Below are 26,018 nucleotides of genomic sequence, written 5' to 3'. Positions count from 1 at the left end.
CAGGAAATTTGTCAGGCGGGATCTTCTTTTACGGAATCTGTGTTGGATGTCCGATGAAATTTTGTGATCTAGAAACGTGACAATTTCACCTCGAATTATTTTTTCCATCGTTTTAACTAACACTGACGTAAGGCTAATTGGGCAGTATTTTGAGGTACACTTTTAGTCTCCTTTATATATATATATATATATATATATATATATATATATATATATATATATATATATATATCCTGGGGATAGGGGAGAAAGAATACTTCCCATGCATTCCTCACATGTCGTAGAAGGAAGCTAAAGGGGAAACAGAAGAAGGAGTCACGGGGGGAGTGCTCAAGATTGGAAAAAAGGAGAGATAGGCAGTGTGTTTGAGGAAAGGAACCTGGGTGTTTTGGCTCTGAGTGAAACGAAGCTCAAGGGTAAAGGGGAAGAGTGGTTTGGGAATGTCTTGGGAGTAAAGTCAGGGGTTAGTGAGAGGACAAGAGCAAGAGAAGGAGTAGCGCTACTCCTGAAACATGAGTGGTGGGAGTATGTGACAGAGTGTAAAAAAATAAACTCTAGATTGATATGGGTAAAACTGAAAGTTGATAGAGAGAGAGATAGGTGATTATTGGTGCATATGCACCTGGGCATGAGAAGAAAGATCATGAGAGGCAAGTGTTTTGGGAGCAGCTGAGTGAGTGTGTTAGTAGTTTTGATGCACGAGACCGGGTTATAGTGATGGGTGATTTGAATGCAAAGGTGAGTAATGTGGCAGCTGAGGGAATAATTGGTGTACATAAGGTGTTCAGTGTTGTAAATGGAAATGGTGAAGAGCTTGTAGATTTATGTGCTGAAAAAGGACTGGTGATTCAGAATACCTGGTTTAGAAAGAGAGATATACATAAATATACGTATGTAAGTAGGAGAGATGGCCAGAGAGCGTTATTGGATTGTGTTAATTGATAGGCGCGCGAAAGAGAGACTTTTGGATGTTAATGTGCTGATAGGTGCAACTGGAGGAATGTCTGATCATCATCTTATGGAGGCGAAGGTGAAGATTTGTAGAGGTTTTCAGAAAAGAGGAGAGAATGTTGGGGTGAAGAGAGTGGTGAGAGTAAGTGAACTTGGGAAAGACTTGTGTGAGGAAGTACCAGGAGAGACTGAGTACAGAATGGAAAAAAGTGATGACAAAGGACGTAAGGACAGTGGGGGAGGAATGGGATGTATCTAGGGAAGCAGTGATGGCTTGCGCAAAAGATGCTTGTGGCATGAGAAGCGTGGGAGGTGGGCAGATTAGAAAGGGTAGTGAGTGGTGGGATGAAGAAGTAAGATTATCAGTGAAAGAGAAGAGAGAGGCATTTGGACGATTTTTGCAGGGAAATAATGCAGATGAATGGGAGATGTATAAAAGAAAGAGGCAGGAGGTCAAGAGAAAGGTGCAAGATGTGAAAAAGAGGGCAAACGAGAGTTGGCGTGAGAGAGTATCATTAAATTTTAGGGAGAATATGTTTTGGAAGGAGGTAAATAAAGTGCGTAAGAAAAGGGAACAAATGGGAACTTCAGTGAAGGGGGCTAATGGGGAGGTGATAAGTGGCGATGTTAGGAGATGGAGTGAGTATTTTGAAGGTTTTTTTTGAATGTGTTTGATGATAAAGTGGCGGATATAGGATGTTTCGGTTAAGGTGGTGTGCAAAGTGAGAGGGTTAGGGAAAATGATTGGGTAAACAGAGAAGAGGTAGTAAAAGCTTTGCGGAAGATGAAAGCCGGCAAGGCAGCGGGTTTGGATGGTATTGCAGTGAAATTCATTAAAAAAGGGGGTGACTGTACTGTTGACTGGTTGGTAAGGTTATTAAATGTTTCTATGATTCATGGTGAGGTGCCTGAGGATTGGCGGAATGCTTGCATAGTGCCATTGTACAAAGGCAAAGGGGATAAGAGTGAGTGCTCAAATTACAGAGTTATACGTTTGTTGAGTATTCCTGGTAAATTATATGGGAAGGTATTGATTGAGAGGTTGAAGGCATGTACAGAGCATCAGATTGGGGAAGAGCAGTGTGGTTTCAGAAGTGGAAGAGAATGTGTGGATCAGGTGTTTGTTTTGAAATGTATGTGAGAAGTACTTAGAAAAGGAAATCGATTTGTATGCAGCATTTATGGATCTGGAGAAGGTATATGATAAGATTGATAGAGATGCTCTGTGGAAGGTATTAAAAATATATAGTGTGGGAGGCAAGTTGTTAGAAGCAGTGAAAAGTTTTTATCGAGGATGTAAGGCATGTGTACGTGTAGGAAAAGAAAGTGATTGGTTCTAAGTGAATATAGGTTTGCGGCAGGGGTGTGTGATGTCTCCATGGTTTTTTAATTTGTTTATGGATTGGAATGTTAGGGAGGTGAATGCAAGAGTTTTGGAAAAAAGGGGCAAGTATGCAGTTTGTTTTGGATGAGAGAGCTTGGAAAGCGAGTCAGTTGTTGTTCGCTGATGATACAGCGCTGGTGGCTGATTCATGTGAGAAACTGCAGAAGCTGGTGACTGAGTTTGGTAAAGTGTGTAGAAGAAGAAAGCTGAGAGTAATTGTGAATAAGAGCAAGGTTATTAGGTAGAGTAGTGTTGAGGATCAAGTCAATTGTGAGGTAAGTTTGAATGGAGAAAAACTGGAGAAAGTGAAGTGTTTTAGATATCTTGGAGTGGATTTGGCAGCGGATGGAACCAAGGAAGTGGAAATGAATCATAGTGTGGGGGAGGGCGCGAAAATTCTGGTAGCGTTAAAGAATGTGTGGAAGTCGAGAACATTATCTCGGAAAACAAAAATGGGTATGTTTGAAGGAATAGTGGTTCCAACATTGTTATATGGTTGTGAGGCGTGGGCTATAGATAGAGTTGTGCGGAGGAGGGTGGATGTGTTGGAAGTGAGATGTTTGAGGACAATATGTGATGTGAGGTGGTTTGATCGAGTAAGTAATGTAAAGGTAAAAGAGATGTGTTGTAATACAAAGAGTGTGGTTGAGAGAGCACAAGAGGGTGTTTTGAAATGGTTTGGTCACATGGAGAGAATGAGTGAGGAAAGATTGACAAAGAGGATATATGTGTCAGAGGTGAAGGGAACAAGGAGAAGTGGAAGACCAAATTGGAAGTGGAAGGATGGAGTGAAAAAGATTTTGAGTGATCGTTGCCTGAACATGCAGGAGGATGAAAGGCGTGCAAGGAATAGAGTGAATTGGAACGATGTGGTATACCGGGATCGACGTGCTGTCAGTGGATTGAACCAGGGCATGTGAAACGTCTGGGATAAACCATGTAAAGTTCTGTGGGGCCTGGATGTGGAAAGGGAGCCTTTGTTTCGGTGCATTATTACATGACAGCTAGAGACTGAGTGTGAACGAATGGGGCCTTTGTTGTCTTTTCCTAGCGCTACCTCGCACACATGAGAGGGAAGGGGGTTATTTCATGTGTGGCGAGGTGGCGATAGGAATGAATAAAGGCAGACAGTATGAATTATGTACATGTGTATATATATATACATACATATATATATATATATATATATATATATATATATATATATATATATATATATATATATATATATATATATATATATATGTAAGAAAGTAAATTCTCGATTAATATGGGTAAAACTGAAAGTTGATGGAGAGAGATGGGTGATTATTGGTGCATATGCACCTGGGCATGAGAAGAAAGATCATGAGAGGCAAGTGTTTTGGGAGCAGCTGAATGAGTGTGTTAGTGGTTTTGAAGCACAAGACCGGGTTATAGTGATGGGTGATTTGAATGCAAAGGTGAGTAATGTGGCAGTTGAGGGAATAATTGGTATACATGGGGTGTTCAGTGTTGTAAATGGAAATGGTGAAGAGCTTGTAGATTTATGTGCTGAAAAAGGACTGGTGATTGGGAATACCTGGTTTAAAAAGCGAGATATACATAAGTATACATATGTAAGTAGGAGAGATGGCCAGAGAGCGTTATTGAATTACGTGTTAATTGACAGGCGCGCGAAAGAGAGACTTTTGGATGTTAATGTGCTGAGAGGTGCAACTGGAGGGATGTCTGATCATTATCTTGTGGAGGATAAGGTGAAGAATTGTATGGGTTTTCAGAAAAGAAGAGTGAATGTTGGGGTGAAGAGGGTGGTGAGAGTAAGTGAGCTTGGGAAGGAGACTTGTGTGAGGAAGCACCAGGAGAGACTGAGTACAGAATGGAAAAAGGTGAGAACAATGGAAGTAAGGGGAGTGGGGGAGGAATGGGATGTATTTAGGGAATCAGTGATGGATTGCGCAAAAGATGCTTGTGGCATGAGAAGAGTGGGAGGTGGGTTGATTAGAAAGGGTAGTGAGTGGTGGGATGAAGAAGTAAGATTATTAGTGAAAGAGAAGAGAGAGGCATTTGGACGATTTTTGCAGGGTAAAAATGCAATTGAGTGGGAGATGTATAAAAGAAAGAGACAGGAGGTCAAGAGAAAGGTGCAAGAGGTGAAAAAGAGGGCAAATGAGAGTTGGGGTGAGAGAGTATCATTAAATTTTAGGGAGAATAAAAAGATGTTCTGGAAGGAGGTAAATAAAGTGCGTAAGACAAGGGAGCAAATGGGAACTTCAGTGAAGGGCGCAAATGGGGAGGTGATAACAAGTAGTGGTGATGTGAGAAGGAGATGGAGTGAGTATTTTGAAGGTTTGTTGAATGTGTTTGATGATAGAGTGGCAGATATAGGGTGTTTTGGTCGAGGTGGTGTGCAAAGTGAGAGGGTTAGGGAAAATGATTTGGTAAACAGAGAAGAGGTAGTAAAAGCTTTGCGGAAGATGAAAGCCGGCAAGGCAGCAGGTTTGGATGGTATTGCAGTGGAATTTATTAAAAAAGGGGGTGACTGTATTATTGACTGGTTGGTAAGGTTATTTAATGTATGTATGATTCATGGTGAGGTGCCTGAGGATTGGCGGAATGCTTGCATAGTACCATTGTACAAAAGCAAAGGGGATAAGAGTGAGTGCTCAAATTACAGAGGTATAAGTTTGTTGAGTATTCCTGGTAAATTATATGGGAGGGTATTGATTGAGAGGGTGAAGGCATGTACAGAGCATCAGATTGGGGAAGAGCAGTGTGGTTTCAGAAGCGGTAGAGGATGTGTGGATCAGGTGTTTGCTTTGTAGAATGTATGTGAGAAATATTTAGAAAAGCAAATGGATTTGTATGTAGCATTTATTGATCTGGAGAAGGCATATGATAGAGTTGATAGAGATGCTCTGTGGAAGGTATTAAGAATGTATGGTGTGGGAGGCAAGTTGTTAGAAGCAGTGAAAAGTTTTTATCGAGGATGTAAGGCATGTGTACGTGTAGGAAGAGAGGAAAGTGATTGGTTCTCAGTGAATGTAGGTTTGCGGCAGGGGTGTGTGATGTCTCCATGGTTGTTTAATTTGTTTATGGATGGGGTTGTTAGGGAGGTGAATGCAAGAGTTTTGGAAAGAGGGGCAAGTATGAAGTCTGTTGTGGATGAGAGAGCTTGGGAAGTGAGTCAGTTGTTGTTCGCTGACGATACAGCGCTGGTGGCTGATTCATGTGAGAAACTGCAGAAGCTGGTGACTGAGTTTGGTAAAGTGTGTGAAAGAAGAAAGTTAAGAGTAAATGTGAATAAGAGCAAGGTTATTAGGTACAGTAGGGTTGAGGGTCAAGTCAATTGGGAGGTAAGTTTGAATGGAGAAAAACTGGAGGAAGTGAAGTGTTTTAGATATCTTGGAGTGGATCTGGCAGCGGATGGAACCATGGAAGCGGAAGTGGATCATAGGGTGGGGGAGGGGGCGAAAATCCTGGGAGCCTTGAAGAATATGTGGAAGTCGAGAACATTATCTCGGAAAGCAAAAATGGATATGTTTGAAGGAATAGTGGTTCCAACAATGTTGTATGGTTGCGAGGCGTGGGCTATGGATGTGCGCAGGAGGATGGATGTGCTGGAAATGAGATGTTTGAGGACAATGTGTGGTTTGAGGTGGTTTGATCGAGTAAGTAACGTAAGGGTAAGAGAGATGTGTGGAAATAAAAAAGAGCGTGGTTGAGAGAGCAGAAGAGGGTGTTTTGAAATGGTTTGGGCACATGGAGAGAATGAGTGAGGAAAGATTGACCAAGAGGATATATGTGTCAGAGGTGGAGTGAACGAGGAGAAGTGGGAGACCAAATAGGAGGTGGAAAGATGGAGTGAAAAAGATTTTGTGTGATCGGGGCCTGAGCATGCAGGAGGGCGAAAGGAGGGCAAGGAATAGAGTGAATTGGATCGATGTGGTATACCGGGGTTGACGTGCTGTCAGTGGATTCAATCAGGGCATGTGAAGCGTCTGGGGTAAACCATGGAAAGCTGTGTAGGTATGTATGTTTGCGTCTGTGGACGTATGTATATACATGTGTATGGGGGTGGGTTGGGCCTTTCTTTCGTTTGTTTCCTTGTGCTACCTCGCTAACGCGATAGACAGCGACAAAGCAATATATATATATATATATATATATATATATATATATATATATATATATATATATATATATATATATATATATGACTATATATATATATATATATTCATTTATTTATTTATTCATTTATTTATTATACTTTGTCGCTGTCTCCCTCGTTAGCGAGGTAGCGCAAGGAAACAGACGAAGGAATTGCCCAAACCACCACATACACATGTATATACATACACGTCCACCCATGCACATATACATACCTTTACGTCTCAACGTATACATATGTATACACACACAGACATATACATATATACACATGTACATAATTCATACTGTCTGCCCTTATTCATTCCCGTCGCCAACCCGCCACACTTGAAATGACAATCCCCTCACCTCGCATGTGCGCGAGGTATTGCTAGAGAAAGACAACAAAGGCCACATTCGTTCACACTCTATCTCTAGCTGTCATATATAATGCACCGAAACCACAGCTCCCCTTCCACATCCTGGCCTCACAAAATCTTACATGTTTAACCAAGGCGCTTCACATGCCGTAGTTAAATCCACTGACAGCAAGTCGAATCTGGTGTACCACATCGTTCTAATTCACTCAATTCCTTGCACTCCTTTCACCCTCCTCCATGTTCAGGCCCCGATCGCTCAATGTCTTTTTCATTCTATCCTTCCACCTCCAATTTGGTCTCCCACATCTCGTTCCCTCCACCTCTGACACATATATCCTCTGTCAATCTTTCCTCACTCATTTTCTCCATGTGACCAAACTATTTCAATACACCCTCTTCTGCTCTCTTAAGCACACTCTTTTTGTTACCACACATCTCTCTTACCCTTTCATTACTTACTTGATCAAACCACCTCGCACCATATATTGTCCTCAAACATCTCATTTCCAAAATATCCACGCTCCTCCTCACAACCCTATCTATAGCCCACGTCTCGCAACCATATAACATTCTTGGAACCACAAATTCCTTCAAACATACTCATTTTTGCTTTTCGAGATAATGTTCTCGCCTTCCACACATTCTTCAACGTTCCCAAAACTCTTGCCCCCTCCCCGACCCTGTGACTCACTTCCGCTTCCATGGTTCCATCCGCTGCCAAATCCACTCCCAGATATCTAAAACACTTCAATTCTTCCAGTTTTACTCCATTCAAACTTACCTTCCAATTGACTTGTCCCTCAACCCTACTGTACCTAATAACCTTGCTCTTATTCACCTTTACTCTCAGCTTTCTTCTTTCACACACTTTTCTAAACTCAGTCACCAGCTTCTGCAGTTTCTCACCCGAATCAGCCACCAGCGCTGTATGATCAGCGAACAACAACTGACTCACTTCCCAAGCTCTTTCAACCACAACAGACTGCATACTTGCCCCTCTCTCCAAAACTCTTTCATTCACCTCCCTAATAACCCCATCCATAAACAAATTTAACAACCATGGAGACATCACGCACCCCTGCCGCAAACCGACATTCACTGAGAACCAATCACTTTTCTCTCTTCCTACTCGTGCACATGCCTCACATCCTCGAGAAAAACTTTTCACGGTTTCTATCATCTTGCCTGCCACACCATATACTCGTAATACCTTCCACTGAGCATCTCTATCAACTCCATCATATGCCTTCTCCAGATATATAAAAAGCTGAAAAAAAGACAAATGGAGAAAGAGAAAGAGTGTCAGGGCCAGAGAGAGCAGTTTCATATATTCTTATCCACACGCTCCATATTAAGTACAACTAACAACCATATTTTATTCTTTAAAATTTATCTTCCATTTCAAAATTTATTTACCCCAGTCAAACCACCTTTATTATCCTTTAACCACCATATGAAGTAATAATGTATTTCATCACAGATGATGATCAGTCATAATATGTTACGATAATAGAGACCTGGATGTCTTGTGTTGTCCAGCTAATCTCAAGCATTAAGATTGTCAGGGGAAGCAAAGGTCGCTGCGGGGCTGGACAAACACCGGTATATAAGTGGTCTGGGAGAGCTCAGTACCACCTCCAACAACATGAAGGTCCTGGTCTTGTGTGTGCTAGTAGCGGCTGCGGCTGCTTGGCCGAGCTTCAGCGAGGAAATTGGCGTACACTTCCAGAATGACGCTGGCGGTAAGCACATCATGCTATGTTACGCATTGTATCATTACTTAAGGGGAACTCTCACTTGGGCTGTTCTTCACAGGACATTCCGGAAATAGTTTTCCAATCGTCTTGGCACTTCACTGACAATATACTGGTTCAAAACGAAATTTTACATGTTAACAAATTAGAATTCCCTAATTTAGCACACACACACACACACACACACACACACACACACACACACACACACACACACACACACAATCACACACACATACATACATAGACACACACACAAACTCTCGAGTACACACACACACACACACACACACACTTGGTGGTATATATATAATTTCACTCCTTTAGCTTGATAGATTGTTTTTCCTTTGTATACCGATCTAAGTGTAACGGAAGGTATGTATCTATATTCCATTTTCACAGGTAGTACATTGTAGTGTACGATGTTCTACACAGGACACAAGTAAGTGTTCGTTAGCTGGATCATAGGTGAAACGGCGACAAATTTGGAGTTGCATATCATTAGGAATAAATACTAATATAATCAGTAGATTTAGAGGATATGTTCACGAGGGGAAGATGTTTCAGAAAGTTACATATACCTAATGGAAACCCCTTTTCATATTGATAGACAAATATTGATATTGATAAAGTGCTGCAAACAAAGATATTGTTCTGCTGTGAAAGACAAGGCGGTGTATAGAACACTGAAATTGATTAACAAATATTCATTCCTGAGGAATTTTAGATCTACAGAGTAAGCAGAAAAGTTAGATTCAATCATTGACGTAAAACCTTCATTTATCATTAACGTATCTTTGGATCAATATTCAGCTTGTCGATGAGCACATGTTTATTAACTCCTTAGAAATAAGAGGAAAGTTGATACACACGTGTTTAAAGTTTCAGTCTCACAGGAGAACTAGCCATAAAGGGCTTTCTTTTCTAAACTCAGGAGTATCAGAGATAATTCTAGGGAATATCTTTTATGGAGACGATGACGGTGGCACGCACAATCAAAATTTCTAGGTAATAGTTTGAACGACAATGGAACGATAAATGTACCACAGAGAGGAAGGCAGAGCATGGAGCACCCTCTGTGTTCGCACTGACTAGAGCAATGCCTTACTGCTAAAAGGGGACCAAGGGTGCTCATAACATACAGAAATGTCAAATGTACCTAAAGAAAGTTAATAGCTGTACATGATGGGAAGTATATCTATAGTGGAATGACAATAATGTAAAGGGAACAATTCCCATCAAAAAAGAGTGGAACAGAAAAACACTGCAACCAACAGTGGTGATGGATAAAAATTTGGGGATTGGTTAGATTATTATATCATTCATTAGTGATAATATGTGCTCACGAAGTTTCATTTGTCATGATACAGTTTTCAAGTATGGTCTTTAAACTTTTCAAAACATGTTTTTTCATGAAAAATTCATATAACTGTAAAATTGCACACAATGTCATGTATGTAATGCCATGATGATTATTCAAATATCTTGCATTCCAGGATCTGATAACGCCCATAAACAACAAGATATCAACCATCTGCTGGACAAGATCTACGAGCACACAAAGTATCCAGATTTGAAAGAAATAGCAGAAAACTTTAACCCTTTGGGCGACACTTCCATATATAATGACCATGGTGCAGCCGCCGAAACGCTCATGAAGGAGCTTACCGATCATAGACTCTTGGAGCAGCATCACTGGTTCTCACTTTTTAACACTCGCCAACGAGAAGAAGCTCTCATGCTTTTTGCTGTCTTGAATCAGTGCAAGGAATGGTACTGTTTCCGTAGCAACGCCGCCTACTTTCGTGAGCAAATGAATGAGGGAGAGTTTGTGTATGCACTCTATGTGGGTGTCATCCACTCCAAACTGGGAAAAGGAATTGTTTTGCCTCCACTCTACGAAATCACCCCTCACATGTTTACAAACAGTGAAGTCATCGACAAGGCTTACTCTGCCAAGATGACTCAAAAACCAGGTACATTTAATGTGAGTTTTACTGGAACAAGAAAGAATAAAGAACAACGAGTGGCCTACTTCGGAGAGGATATTGGCATGAACATCCACCACGTTACTTGGCATATGGACTTCCCCTTCTGGTGGCAAGACTCCTATGGCTATCATTTGGATCGCAAGGGCGAGCTCTTCTTCTGGGTCCACCACCAACTTACTGCCCGATTTGACTCTGAGCGTCTTTCCAACTGGATGGACCCCGTTGACGAGCTACACTGGGATGACATCATCCACGAAGGGTTTGCACCACTTACCAGTTATAAGTATGGTGGTGAGTTTCCTGTGCGTCCAGACAACATACACTTCGAAGACGTGGACGGCGTAGCTCGTGTGCACGACATGGAAATCACAGAGAGCCGCATTCGTGACGCAATTGCTCATGGTTACATTACAGCCACCGATGGACACACGATAGACATCAGACAACCTAAGGGTATTGAAATTCTGGGAGACATTATCGAATCCTCCATGTACAGTTCTAACGCGCGTTATTATGGTTCACTACACAACACTGCTCACATGATGCTTGGTCGACAGGGAGATCCTCATGGCAAGTTCAACTTGCCTCCCGGTGTTATGGAACACTTTGAGACTGCCACAAGAGACCCAAGTTTCTTCCGTCTGCACAAGTATATGGATAACATCTTTAAAGAACACACGGACTCTTTCCCTCCCTACACCCATGATGACCTTGAGTTCGCCGGAATGGTCGTGGATAGTATTGCTATTGACGGACATCTTACTACGTTCTTGGATGATTTCGAGTATAGTCTCATAAATGCTGTGGATTCGGGTGAAAACGTAGATGATGTGGAAATCAATGCCAGAGTTCATCGGCTTAACCATGAAGAATTTAATTATAAGATTACCGTCACCAACAACAATGAGGAAGACCATTTGGCTACCATCCGCATATTCTTGTGCCCCATCAAGGATAATAATGGCATAACTTTGAGTATAGATGAAGCACGTTGGCTTTGCCTTGAACTGGACAAATTCTGGAAGAAGGGTAAGTAACATGTATCTCTTTCAGTAATTGATTTAGCTTAGTGCATTCAACATATGATCAGTAATCCAAAGCATTGTGATTATATAGGAAAAGGTGGGACGGAGATGTATGCATAGAATTAAGAGGTTTATGATCATAGATATTATTAGAAATGAGTTCGAAAAAAAAAACATACAATACCAATAATATGCACATGCTATTTTCTCCCCCTGCAGTGCCCGGTGGTACTCATACAATCGACCGCAGTTCTAAGGACTCGTCGGTCACCGTCCCTGATATGCCAAGTTTCCAGTCACTGAAGCAACAAGCAGATGATGCTGTAAGCGGCGGCCACGACCTCGACCTGAGTGCGTATGAACGGTCCTGTGGCATCCCCGACAGAATGTTGCTACCTAAGAGCAAGCCTGGAGGTATGGAATTCAACCTCTACGTGGCCGTGACTGACGGAGCCAAGGATACAGAAGGACACAATGGGGACCTCGAGCACGGTGGCACCCATGCTCAGTGTGGCGTTCATGGTGAAGATTACCCAGACAACCGGCCTTTGGGTTATCCTCTGGAGCGTCGCATTCCTGATGAACGCGTCATTGATGGAGTTTCAAACATCAAGCACACAGTCGTCACGATCGTTCATGATCCAGATCACCATGCTTAAGTTTCCTCTCCTGAATTATATAGTAATGTCAATCTTTTGATTCTCTCCCATTAACGAATCATTTCAGTAGATATTTGATATTTTACATTCTTTCATACTCAGCTGGGTAGAATCTGATATGAATCATTCTTCTCCAGTCATCATGGAAATGGAACAATGTATAGAAATTGATAACTTTATTGTCCCATAATAAAAAGATTCTGTATTTATCACTTATGTTCATTATCCTGTTACAAAATCCGTCAAAAGTTAAAACAAAGCACATACTTTTAGCCCACATATCCAAGCATGTACGAAAAAAAACGTTGCGGATCTTATACCTATGTGACTTATCTCCATGGAGCTGCAGTAAAATATTCAGTAACTCTTTGCTTCAATAACAGTGAATGAAATGATACTTACACTTGCACAAACTAACGAATTATATAAGGATATATAGGATTCTTCTTATACTTGTATGTGTATGAAATTGCCTATCTAATTTCATGAAATCACAGACGTTAATATGGCTGAGATTTTTAAACCTGTTGATCCCGGGTATGTGAACATTTATTATACTGTACTAAGTTCTAAGCTTGTCATTTACTCAGCAATCATTTCGTTTTCGTATATCCTTTCCATGCCCAGCGGTTTACCATTCTAGAATACTTTCTACCAATTTCTTAAGCACTCAGTTTTCCAATAACAAGATAATGATCCCAATATCCTACAGTTCAATTTGTTTCAAAATATTCATGAGTAACATCACAAAGACCTCTGGCGAACTTCAAGATTTGTGACCGTTCTGAAATCCTCATATATATATATATATATATATATACATAAAATTTTACGGACACTACTTGTATAATGATAATGATATATATAAATATATATATATATATATATATATATATATATATATATATATATATATATATATATATATATATATATATATTTGAAGGAATAGGGGTTCCAACAATGTTGTATGGTTGCAAGGCGTGGGCTATGGATAGAGTTGTGCGCAGGAGGGTGGATGTGCTGAAAATGAGATGTTTGAGGACAATATGTGGTGTGAGGTAGTTTGATCGAGTTAGTAATGTAAGGGTAAGAGAGATGTGTGGAAATAAAAAGAGTATGGTTGAGAGAGCAGAAGAGGGTGTTTTGAAATGGTTTGGTCACATGGAGAGAATGAGTGAGGAAAGATTGACCAAGAGGATATATGTGTCAGAGGTGGAGGGAACGAGGAGAAGTAGGAGACCAAATTGGAGGTGGAAAGATGGAGTGAAAAAGATTTTGAGTGATCGGGGCCTGAACATGCAGGAGGGTGAAAGGCGTGCAAGGAATAGAGTGAATTAGAACGATGTGGTATACCGGGGTCGACGTGCTGTCAATGGATTGAACTAGGGCATATGAAGCGTCTGGGGTAAACCATGGAAAGTTGTATGGGGCCTGGATGTGGAAAGGGAGGTGTGGTTTCGGTGCATTATTACATGACAGCTAGAGACTGAGTGTGAACGAATGTGGCCTTTGTTGTCTTTTCCTAGCGCTACCTCGCACACATGAGGGGGGAGGGGGGTTGTTATTCCATGTGTGGCAAGGTGGCGATGGGAATGAATAGAGGCAGACAGTATGAATTATGTACATGTGTATATATTTATATGTTTGTGTGTGTATATATATGTGTACATTGAGATGTACAGGTATGTATATTTGCGTGGGTGGACGTGTATGTAAATACATTTTTATGGGGGTGGGTTGGACCATTTCTTTCGTATGTTTCCTTGCGTTACCTCGCTAACGCGGGAGACAGCGACAAAGCAAAATAAATATATAAATAAATAAATAAATAGATAAATATATATATATATATATATATATATATATATATATATATATATATATATATATATATATATATATATATATAGGATGTTTGTTCGGGGTGATGTGCGAAGTAAGAGGGTCAAGGAGAATGGTTTGGTAAACAGAGAAGAGGTAATGAAAGCTTTGCGGGAGATGAAAGCCAACAGCGCTGCGGTTTTGGATGGTATTGCTGTAGAATTTATTTAAATTGAGGTTGACCGTGTTGTTGATTGGTTGGTAAAGATATTCAATTTATGTGCAGATCATGGTAAAGTACTTGACGATTGGCGGAATGCGTGCATAGTGCTATTATAAAAAGGCAAAGGAGATATAGGTGAGTTCAAACTACAGAGGCATAAGTTTGTTGAGTATTCCTGGGAAATGATATGGGAGGGTATTGATTGAGAGGGTAAAGGGCAAAGCAGCGTGGTTTCAGAAGTGGTAGAGGATGTGTGGATCAGGTGTTTGCTCTGAAGAATGTATTTGAAAGATAATTAGAAAAACTGACGGATTTGTATGTAGCATTCATATATCTGGAGAAGGCATATGATTGGATTGATAGAGATGTTTTGCGGAAGGTATCGAGAGTATATGGTGTGGGATGTAAATTGCTAGAAGCAGTTTAAAGTTTTAACCAATGATGTAAGGGATATGTACGATTAGGAAGAGAGGAGAGTAGTTGGTTCCTTATGAATGTCGGTTTGCGTTAGGGGTGTGTGATGTCCCCATGGTTGTTGAATTAGTTTGCGGATGGGGCGGTTTGGTAGGTAAATGCAAGAGTTTTTGAGAGAGGAGCGTGTATGCAGTCTGTTGTGGATGTGAAGGACTGGGAAGCGAGTCAATTGTTCGCTGATGTTTTAGCTCTTGTGGCTGATTCGGGTGAGAAGCTGCAGAGGTTGTTGACTGATTTTGGAAAAGTGTGTGAAAGGAGAAAGTTGAGAGTAAATGCAATAAAAGCAAGATTATTAGGTTCAGTAGGGTTGAGTGACAAGTCAATTGGAAGGTTAAGTTTGAGTGGAGAAAAGCTGGTTGAAGTGGAGTGTTTTAGACATCTGGGAGTGGATTTAGCATCGGATGCAACCTTGGAAGCGGAAGTGAGTCAAAAGATGGGGGAGGGGGCGAAGGTTTTGGGAGCGATGATGAAAGTGTGGAAGGAGAGAAAGTAGTCTCGGAGAGCAAAAATGGGTATGTTTGAAGGAATAGTAGTTCCAACAATGTTATATGGTTTTAAGGCATGGACTATAGATAGGTTTGTACGGAGGAGGGTGGATGTGCTGGAAATGAAACGTTTCAGGACAATATGTGGTGTGAAGTGGTTTGATAGAATAAGTAAATGAAGGGTGAGAGAGATATTTGGAAATAAAAAAGGTGTGGATGAGAGAGCAGAAGAGGGTGTGTTGAAATGGTTTGGACATATGGATAGAATGAGTGAGGAAAGATTGACAAAGAAGATATACGTGTCAGAGATGAATGGAACAAGGAGAAGGGTTAGACCAAATCTGAGGTGGAAGGGTGGTGTGAAAATGATTTTCAGCGATCGGTGCCTGAGCATACAGAATGGTGAGAGGCGTGCAAGGAATATAGTGAATTGGAACGATATGGTGTATTGGGGTCGACGTGCGTTCAATGGATTGAACTAGGGCTTGTGATGCGTGTGGGGTAAACCATGGAAGGTTCTGTGGGGCCTGGATGTGGAGAGGGAGCTGTGGTTTCGGTGCATTACACATGAGAGCAAGAGATTGAATGTGAACGAATGTGGCCTTTTTGTCTGTTTTCGTGGCACTACATTGCTAAAGCGAGGGATGGCGATGCTATTCCCCGTGTGGCGGGGTAGCAACAGGAATATATGAAGGCAAGTAACTATGAATATGTACATGTGCCCATATATTTCCATATGTATATGTATGTGTTGATATATATATATATATATATATATATATATATATATATATATATATATATATATATATATATATAGCCAGGAGGTAGCATTTTACCGAACCTAACTGTACAACGCGGAGGTATATGAATACGAACTAAGTGCATAGGAAGTTCGCCTTTTGGGAAATGACCGGTGTAGACACCGTTGCTCACCAACGTGAGACGAAGGGTATTCGAGTACATAGTATTCGAATAGTTATTTCCTATTAGCCAGGCCCATAGCCTAGCACTGGATTCACGCCTGTGGCACAGGGGTCCCGGACTCGATCCTGGCTGTTGGAGGTTTGTATATATATATATATATATATATATATATATATATATATATATATATATATATATATATATTACTCACGTATTGTCCGTAGAGTATATCTGTATATCTTAGAGTATTTCAGAACGGTCACATTCTTAAAGTTCACCTAAGGTCTTGGTGATGTTAAGCACAAATATTTTGAAATAAATAGAGCTGTAGGAGTTTGGCGGTCATCATCTTGTAATTGAAAATTTGAGCGCTCAAGAGATCGGTATAAAGTATTTCTTCAGTAGTGAAGCGCTGGGCTTTGTTAGGATTGATGAAGAACAAATAATTATCGAGTGAATGGAAAGCTTAGGGTTATACACAGTACAATGTATGTTTAAAGTCCCGGAAGCACAAGTGTAAAGATTACATAGGTAATTTCATACACATACAAATATAAGAAGAGTCGTACACGTACTTAAAGACCTTAGTAGTTTGTGCAGGTGTAAGACATAATTCAGTGATACCAAAGTAATAAGTTGTGAAGTTCCTGAATGCAGCTCCATAACAAGAATAACATGTATATGAGCGTTGCATCTTTCTTGATGCATGCTTGGATATGTGAGCTAAAATGTCCTCTATTATGAACTGTAATCGGATTGTGACCACAAATATAATGCAGATTCCTTTTATTATGGGAAAGTAAAGTTACATTCTTATACATTGTTACATTTTCATAACAACTGTAGAACGATTCACCTCAAATTATAAGCAGCTAATCATGAAAGGACATAACCAGTTAAATATGTAATTCAATAATTAATTGATGGCAGAGAATCAAAAGTCTGTCATTACTATATTATCCAGAAGAGGAAACTTAAGCATGGTGATCTGGATCATGAACGATCGTGACGACTGTGTGCTTGATGTTTGTAACTCCATCAATGACGCGTTCATCAGGAATGCGACGGTCCAGAGGATAACCCAAAGGCCGGTTGTCTGGGTAATCTTCACCATGAACGCCACACTGAGCATGGGTGCCACCGTGCTTGAGGTCCCCATTGTGTCCTTCTGTATCCTTGGCTCCGTCAGTCACGGCCACGTAGAGGTTGAATTCCATACCTCCAGGCTTGCTCTTAGGTAGCAACATTCTGTCGGGGATGCCACAGGACCGTTCATACGCACTCAGGTCGAGGTCGTGGCCGCCGTTTACAGCATCATCAGCTTGTTGCTTCAGTGACTGGAAACTTGGCATATCAGGGACGGTGACCGACGAGTCCTTAGAACTGCGGGTGATTGTATGAGTTCCACTTGGCACTGTAGGGGGAAAAGATATATTAAGCGTTATATCAAGGATATATCATACGTTTATTCTATCTTAGTTCATTGATGTTCGTAACTGAGCAACTCATAAAACCTCTGCACATATTCCCACTCCAAAATGTTTCTCACATGATTGCATTACTTTTGATTTGTTTGACATTCATGTTATGAATAAGCATTCAAACGAAATAAAATACAGAGGCAGGTAATGGTACTTACGCTTCTCCCAGAATTTGTCCATTTCAAGGCAAAGCCAACGTGCTTCATCTATACTCAAGGTTATGCCATTATTATCCTTGATGGGGCACAAGAAAATGCGGATGGTAGCCAGATGACCATCATCGTTGTTGTTGGTGACGGTAATCTTATAAGTAAATTCTTCATGGTTAAGCCGATGAACTCTGGCATTGATTTCCACATCCTCTATGTTTTCACCGGAATCCACAGCATTAATAAGACTGTACTGGAAGTCATCGAAGAAAGTAGTAAGATGTCCGTCAATAGCAATACTGTCTATGGACACACCGTCGAACTCGAGGTCATCATGGGTGTAGGAAGGGAAAGAGTCCGTGTGTTCTTTAAAGATGTTGTCCATATATTTATGCAGACGGAAGAAACTTGGGTCTCGTGTGGCAGTCTCAAAATGTTCCATAACACCGGGAGGCAAGTTGAACTTGCCATGAGGATCTCCCTGTCGACCAAGCATTACGTGAGCAGTGTTGTGTAGTGAACCATAATAACGCGCGTTAGAACTGTACATGGAGGATTCGATAATGTCTCCCAGAATTTCAATACCCTTAGGTTGCCTGATGTCGATCGTGTGTCCGTCGGTGGCTGTAATGTAACCATGAGCAATTGCGTCACGAATGCGGCTCTCTGTGATTTCCATGTCGTGCACACGAGCTACGCCGTCCACGTCTTCGAAGTGTATGTTGTCTGGACGCACAGGAAACTCACCACCATACTTATAACTGGTAAGTGGAGCAAACCCTTCGTGGATAATGTCATCCCAGTGTAGCTCGTCAACGGGGTCCATCCAGTTGGAAAGACGCTCAGAGTCAAAGCGGGCAGTAAGCTGGTGGTGGACCCAGAAGAAGAGCTCACCCTTGCGATCCAAATGATAGCCATATGAGTCTTGCCACCAGAAGGGGAAGTCCATATGCCAAGTAACGTGGTGGATGTTCATGCCAATATCCTCTCCGAAGTATGCCACTCGTTGTTCCTTGTTCTTTCTTGTTCCAGTAAAACTCACATCAAATGTACCTGGTTTTTGAGTCATCTTGGCAGAGTAAGCCTTGTCGATGACCTCACTGTTAGTAAACATGTGAGGGGTGATTTCGTAGAGTGGAGGCAAAACAATTCCATCTCCCAGTTTAGAGTGAATGACACCCACATAGAGTGCATACACAAACTCTCCTTCATTCATCTTCTCACGAAAGTAGGCAGCGTTGCTACGGAAACAGTACCATTCCTTGCACTGATTCAAGACAGCAAAAAGCATGAGAGCTTCTTCTCGTTGGCGAGTGTTAAAAAGTGAGAACCAGTGATGCTGTTCCAAGAGTCTATGATCGGTAAGCTCCTTCATAAGAGTTTCGGCGGCTGCACCTTGGTCATTATATATGGAAGTGTCGCCCAAAGGGTTAAAGTTTTCTGCTATTTCTTTCAAATCTGGATACTTTGTGTGCTCGTAGATCTTGTCCAGCAGATGGTTGATATCTTGTTGTTTATGGGCGTTATCAGATCCTGGAATGCAAGACTTTTGAATGATTATCATGGAATTACATACATGACATTATGTGCACATTTACAGTTATACGATTTTTTCACCGTAAAGCATTTCTTGAAATTTTTATAGAGCAAACATATAGATTGTCTCATGACAAATATAACTTCTTGAGCACCATGATCACGAATGAATGACAAAATTGTATGACCAATCTCAGAATTTTCATCCATTACCACTATTGGTCGTAGTGTTTTTCTTTTCCACTCTTTTTTGGAGTGAATTATTCCCTATACATTATTCTCATTCCCCTATATGATAAGGTTCCTATCATCTACAGTTATCACGTTCTTTTGGGTCATTTGTTATCCTTGTATGTTATGAATTTCTTTGGTCCCCTGTCAGTATTTAGGCATGGGTCTATTCTGTACGAACACAGAGGGTGTTCCATGCCCTGCCCTCGTCTCTGTGGCACACTTAACGTTCCAGTGTCAATGAAACTATTACCTAGAAATTTTGACTGCACGTGACACCGTCATCGTCTCCATAGGAAAATATGCTGATACACCTGAGTTTAGAAAGGAATGCTTCTTATGACAAGTTGTGGTGTGAGACAGAAACTTTAGGCAACGCGTGTGTTAACGTCCCTCTTATTTCTATGGAGTTAATAACCATTCATTTATGGACAAGTTGAATATTCCTCCAACGATAAGTTAATTTATGACGGTTTTACGTCAATGATTGAATCTAACTTTTCTGCCTACTCTGTATACCTAAAATTCCTCAGGAATGGATGTTTGTTAATCAACTTTAGTGTTCTATACACCGCTTGTCTTTCGCTGCACAACAATATCTTTGTTTGTTTGCAGCACCTTATCAAAGTAAATATTTGTATATCATTATGCAAACTGGTTTCATTAGGCATAGATAACTTTCCAAAACATTTTCCCCTCGACTGATAATGTTGGTATTTATTCCTAATGATAGCGTAAACCTTATAAAAGAAGTGCTCCATCAAAATTTCCTTTTAGACCTGTATATTTTGACTGAAGTGCCAAGACGACAGGAAAACTAGTTCAGGAATGTCCTGTGAAGAACAGCCCAAGTGAGAGTTCCCCTTAAGTAATGATACAATGCGTAACATAGCATGATGTGCTTACCGCCAGCGTCATTCTGGAAGTGTACGCCAATTTCCTCGCTGAAGCTCGGCCAAGCAGCCGCAGCCGCTACTAGCACACACAAGACCAGGACCTTCATGCTGGTGGTGGTGGTACTGAGCTCTCCCAGACCACTTATATACCAGCGTTTGTCCAGTCCCGCAGCGACCTTTGGCTCCCCTGACAATCTTGATGCTTGAGACTTGCTGGACAACACAACACACCCAGGTCTCTGATCTCGTGACTTATTATGACTGATCATTATCTGTGATAAAATTCATTATTGTCTCATATGGTGGTCAGAGATAAATGAAAGGGACTTGACTGGAGTAAGTAAGTTTTGACATGGAAGACTAATTTTAAAGGGTTTATATATGTGTATGTTGTACGTAATATGAAGTGTGTGGATGAAGATATACGCAACTGCTCTCTCTCTCTCTCTCTCTCTCTCTCTCTCTCTCTCTCTCTCTCTCTCTCTCTCAATGTCTGTTTCTTTGCATTTGTCTTTCTTTTTCATATGTAAAATGTTTACCTACAGTATATATTTATTTATTTATTTTGCTTTGTCGCTGTCTCCCGCGTTAGCGAGGTAGCGCAAGGAAACAGACGAAAGAATGGCCCAACCCGCCCACATACACATATATATACATACACGTCCACCCACGCAAATATACATACCTATACATCTCAATGTACACATATATATACACACACAGACATATACATATATACTCATGTACATAATTCATACTGTCTGCCTTTATTTGTTCCCATCGCCACCCCGCCACACATGGAATAACAACCCCCTCCCCCCTCATGTGTGCGAGGTAGCGCTATGAAGAGACAACAAAGGCCCCATTCGTTCGCACTCAGTCTCTAGCTGTCATGTAATAATGCACCGAAACCACAGCTCCCTTTCCACATCCAGGTCCCACACAACTTTCCATGGTTTACCCCAGACGCTTCACATGCCCTGGTTCAATCCATTGACAGCACGTCGACCCCGGTATACCACATCGTTCCAATTCACTCTATTCCTTGCACGCCTTTCACCCTCCTGCATGTTCAGGCCCCGATCACTCAAAATCTTTTTCACTCCATCTTTCCACCTCCAATTTGTTCTCCCACTTCTCCCCGTTCCCTCCACCGCTGACACATAAATCCTTTTTGTCAATCTTTCCTTACTCATTCTCTCCATGTGACCAAACCATTCCAAAACACCCTCTTCTGCTCTCTCAACAACACTGTTTATTTACACACATCTCTCTTACCCTTACATTACTTACTCGATCAAACCACCTCACACCACATATTGTCCTCAAACATCTCATTTCCAGCACATCCACCCTCCTGCGCACAACTCTATCCATAGCCCACGCCTCGCAACCATACAACATTGTTGGAACCAATATTCCTTCAAACATACCTATTTTTGCTTTCCGAGATAATATTCTCGACTTCCAAACATTCTTCAATGCTCCCAGAATTTTCGCCCCCTCCCCCACCCTATGATTCACTTCCGCTTCCATGGTTCCATCCGCTGCCAGATCCACTCCCAGATATCTAAAACACTTTACTTCCTCCAGTTTTTCTCCATTCAAACTTACCTCCCAATTGACTTGACCCTCAACCCTACTGTACCTATTAACCTTGCTCTTATTCACATTTACTCTTAACTTTCTTCTTTCACACACTTTACCAAACTCAGTCACCAGCTTCTGCAGTTTCTTACATGAATCAGCCACCAGCGCTGTATCATCAGCGAACAACAACTGACTCACTTCCCAAGCTCTCTCATCCACAACAGACTGCATACTTGCCCCTCTTTCCAAAACTCTTGCATTCACCTCCCTAACAACCCCATCCGTAAACAAATTAAACAACCATGGAGACATCACACACCCCTGCCGCAAACCTACATTCACTGAGAACCAATCACTTTCCTCTCTTCCTACATGTACACATGCCTTACATCCTCGATAAAACTTTTCACTGCTTCTAACAACTTGCCTCCCACACCATATATTCTTAAAACCTTCCACAGAGCATCTCTATCAACTCTATCATATGTCTTCTCCAGATCCATAAATGCTACATACAAATCCATTTGCTTTTCTAAGTATTTCTCACATACATTCTTCAAAGCAAACACCTGATCCACACATCCTCTACCACTTCTGAAACCACAGGTACATATATATATATTCCTACAGTATATATATATATATATATATATATATATATATATATATATATATATATATATATATATATATATATATATTTGACTGCCGTTTCCCGCGTTAACTCGGTAGTGCCAAGAACAGACAAAGAAAGGCCGAAGGTCATAACGATAATGTCCTACCTTTCATGTGCAATGCATCGATACCCTAGACCTCTATCCATAGCTAAGCACCGCAGAGCTATCCTTAGTTTCCTTCGGCCACTTCACATGCCATGGTTCAGTTAACATACAGCAGGTCAACCTCCTGCAAACCACAAGGCCCCAATTGAATATTCCCAGTATAGGGCTTTCTCTCTGCTGCACATTCATGATCCGATCACTCAAAATCTTTTTCATTTAGTCCTTCCATCTCCAGTATTCTCCCTCCCTTCTCCTTTTCCCCTTCTCTTTGACACCTGCATCCTATCTATTAACCTCTCCTCACTCATTCTCTCAGTGCCCTCTCATCTACGCTCTCTTTACTACCACACCTTACAACCAGTCTTTTCATACATTCTTCATTCCTCCTTGATCCTTTGCCCCGTCATCCACCATATGATTCACCGCTTCCATGACTCTATTCACTCCCATATCCACTCCAAGGCATCTAAATCAATTCACCTCCTCAATTCAATCTCACACCACATCTAACTTGTCCCTCAACCTTGCTAAATCTAATAACATTGCTTTAATGCACATTCAATCACAAATTCCTTCTCTCGCACACTCTTCCAAATTCAGTCACCAACTTCTGCAGGTTCTCAATCGAATTTGCCACCAGTGTTGTATCATCAGAAAACGACAACTGACTGAATACTGGCACTTCCTCCAAGACTCACGTTCACTTGTAACAACATCATCTCCATAAACAAATTCAACAGCCATGTTGACATCACCCATCCCTTTGACAGGTTAACCTTAAATTGAAACCACTCACTCTCCTCTCTTCCTACTCATTACATGTGTCTTACACCCTTGATAAAAACATCTCACTGCTTCTATCAGTTTTCCCACAAGGCATCTGTATCAACCTTCTCATATGCTTTCTCCCGATCCATATATGCCACATACAAATCCATCGTCTTTAAGTATTTCTCACTCACAATCTTTGAATCAAACTTCTTATCTACACATCGTCTACCACTTCTGAAAACACGCTCTTTCTCTCTAGTATGATGGTCTGTTCATCTCTTCACTCTTTCAATCACTACTCTCCCAAACAACTTAACAGGTACACTCAGCAGACTTGTACCTCTGTAGTTGGAACACTTAACTTTATCTCCATTGCCTTTATACAGTAGCACTATTCATCCATTCCATCAATCATTATACACTTCACCATGATCCATGCATACAATGAAAATTCTAACCAATAAAAAAACAGTTACCACTTCATGAAGTAATTCAACTGTAGTATCATCACCTACAGCCATCTTACCACTTTTCATCTTTTGTAAGGCTTTCATCACCTGTTCTCTCTTGACCAAACTATTCTCCATGATTCTCTTACTTCGCATTCTTGACAAACCACCCAGACTCAAACACCCTACACATGGCACACTATGATTATACATTTCAACAGTACTTCAAAGTGCTCACTCCATCTCCTCATTTCATGACTGCTTGTTACCACTTACCCACTCGCCCACTTTCATTGTAATTGATACTGGACTGAACTTGCCTTTTTTTTACCGTCAGTATGCGTGACTGCATCATCGCTATTTATGTCTGCATATGTAGATATGTAGCATCGGGAGAGAGACGGTTCTCCACCTATTTTTTTTTTTTTTTGGTTCTCCTCCTTACTCTGACCTTCCCCGCACTGGAACATACCAGCCTCGGTGTTAAAAGTTACCTGAGAGTTCCCATGTAGTTGTGGCAACCTGCTTCTGATACTGCCTGAACTGTCCCCATCTGATCCTACTAGACCTTTTTTTTGCTAATTCCTCTACCTGTAAAGTTACCGCTAATCCCCGAGGATCCCTACTGCCAAGGTCCCATCCATCCTTTACCGCTACCCTTATAATGGTCAAACTGGAAACCTTGGATCTCAGATCCCTTTCACATTCAGATTCCCCTGCGCCGACCCACTTCCCACAGCTACCTCTTCATCCTACCCCATTCTCCTACTTCCTTCGTTAGCTCGACCGTGATTTGCTCTCCTGAGAAGTTTATGAAAAAAAAAAAACTAACATTCTAATCTATTGCACTACCATGGTGGGCTTTCCATATTCCATTCAAGTAAAGATTATCCCTAGTGTACAGACATCTATCATGACTGAAATGGTCCTAGTCCATACTAAATGCAATATACTCCTCACTACAGAGAGCTTCGATTTTTCTTTTTTTTCACCAGCATTCTAATGAGAGTACAGGAAACGACGTTATACTTTAGCAGCAATCCCGATATTATAAGCTTCCTAAGGTTCCTCATAAGTTCCCTATTCTTCGCTAAAATTTCTTCCGATCTTCCATTAACTGAATTGTTAGTCCCCACCTGAGCGACAAAATCACATCCTCGGGATTGTTTGAGGCTATGTCGTCAAACTTATCTAGGACGCGTTCTATCCTAGCCCCTCGATAGCACGAGTTTTTCCTATTTCTACCCTTCGCACAGAACTCCTGGTCCTGATGACTGACTATAGAGTCCCTGACCAGGATGATGCTACGATCATCCTGTACTTCACCATCTAGTGCGCTAAACCTGTTCTGAGTCGAGAGTTCGTTGCTCGTAGGTTGTTCGGTAATGCGGCGACATGAAATGTGACGAGGCGGCTGGAGTGGATGATGTAGCAATTAAATTTCTTAAGGAAGGGGTTATCTAGATTGTTGATTGGTTTGTTATCATTTTTAGTGAAGTACCTGAAGATAGGTGGAATACATGTATAGTGACATTGCATGACGGCAAAGACGACAAAGGTGAGTGTACGAATTACAGAGGTATTAGTTTGTTCATTGTATCTCCTTAGCTGTGCGGATGAATGGTGATTCAGAGAGTGTTGGTGTACACAAAGCATCGGACACGGGAAGAACAATATGGTTTAAGAGTGCTAGAGTATTGTTAATCATGTAATGGCTTTAAAGAAAGTGTATGAAAAATACTTAGAAAAAAAAGAAGGATTTGCACGTGTCATTTATGGATCTGAAGAAAGCGTATGATTGGGTTTCTTGGGATGCTTTCTTAATGGTATCGCGAATGGTCTGAGATGAAAGCTATTAGAAACAGTGTAGAGTTTTTATCAAGAGATTACGGCTTGTGTATGACTGGGTAGAGTAGAGGGCAAGC

At 41.2% G+C, this 26,018-nt stretch overlaps 2 protein-coding genes across 4 annotated transcripts in view; one reads left to right on the top strand and one right to left on the bottom strand.

Moving 5' to 3' along the window:
* LOC139756027 (hemocyanin B chain-like) overlaps nt 1–26,018 on the bottom strand; it is a 95,881-nt gene that overhangs the window by 16,670 nt on the left and 53,193 nt on the right. The window contains exons 1-3 of one of the 3 annotated variants that reach the window (XM_071674971.1): nt 20,512–20,773; nt 17,848–19,371; nt 16,980–17,622 (exon numbers count right to left, since the gene is read on the bottom strand). The exons of 1 other annotated variant lie outside the window; for it this stretch is intronic. In XM_071674971.1, the coding sequence (XP_071531072.1) occupies nt 17,183–17,622; nt 17,848–19,371; nt 20,512–20,770 (2,223 nt within the window). In that variant the 5' untranslated portion in view covers nt 20,771–20,773 and the 3' untranslated portion in view covers nt 16,980–17,182. Of the gene's footprint in view, nt 1–16,979; nt 17,623–17,847; nt 19,372–20,511; nt 20,774–26,018 lie in introns of those variants that run through there. One more of the 3 variants, XM_071674974.1, reaches the window with a different exon arrangement.
* On the top strand, nt 8,471–12,484 carry LOC139756028 (hemocyanin B chain). The gene is made up of 3 exons (XM_071674977.1): nt 8,471–8,588; nt 10,097–11,620; nt 11,836–12,484. Exons 1-3 carry the CDS (start codon nt 8,492–8,494, stop codon nt 12,273–12,275), a joined length of 2,061 nt encoding a protein of 686 aa, XP_071531078.1. The 5' UTR covers nt 8,471–8,491; the 3' UTR covers nt 12,276–12,484.

The sequence above is a fragment of the Panulirus ornatus genome, chromosome 20 (assembly GCF_036320965.1).
Source record: "Panulirus ornatus isolate Po-2019 chromosome 20, ASM3632096v1, whole genome shotgun sequence".
NCBI lineage: Eukaryota > Metazoa > Arthropoda > Malacostraca > Decapoda > Palinuridae > Panulirus > Panulirus ornatus.
Note: the sequence above shows the minus strand (reverse complement) of the source record. Positions and strands in the feature narration are given on the sequence as shown.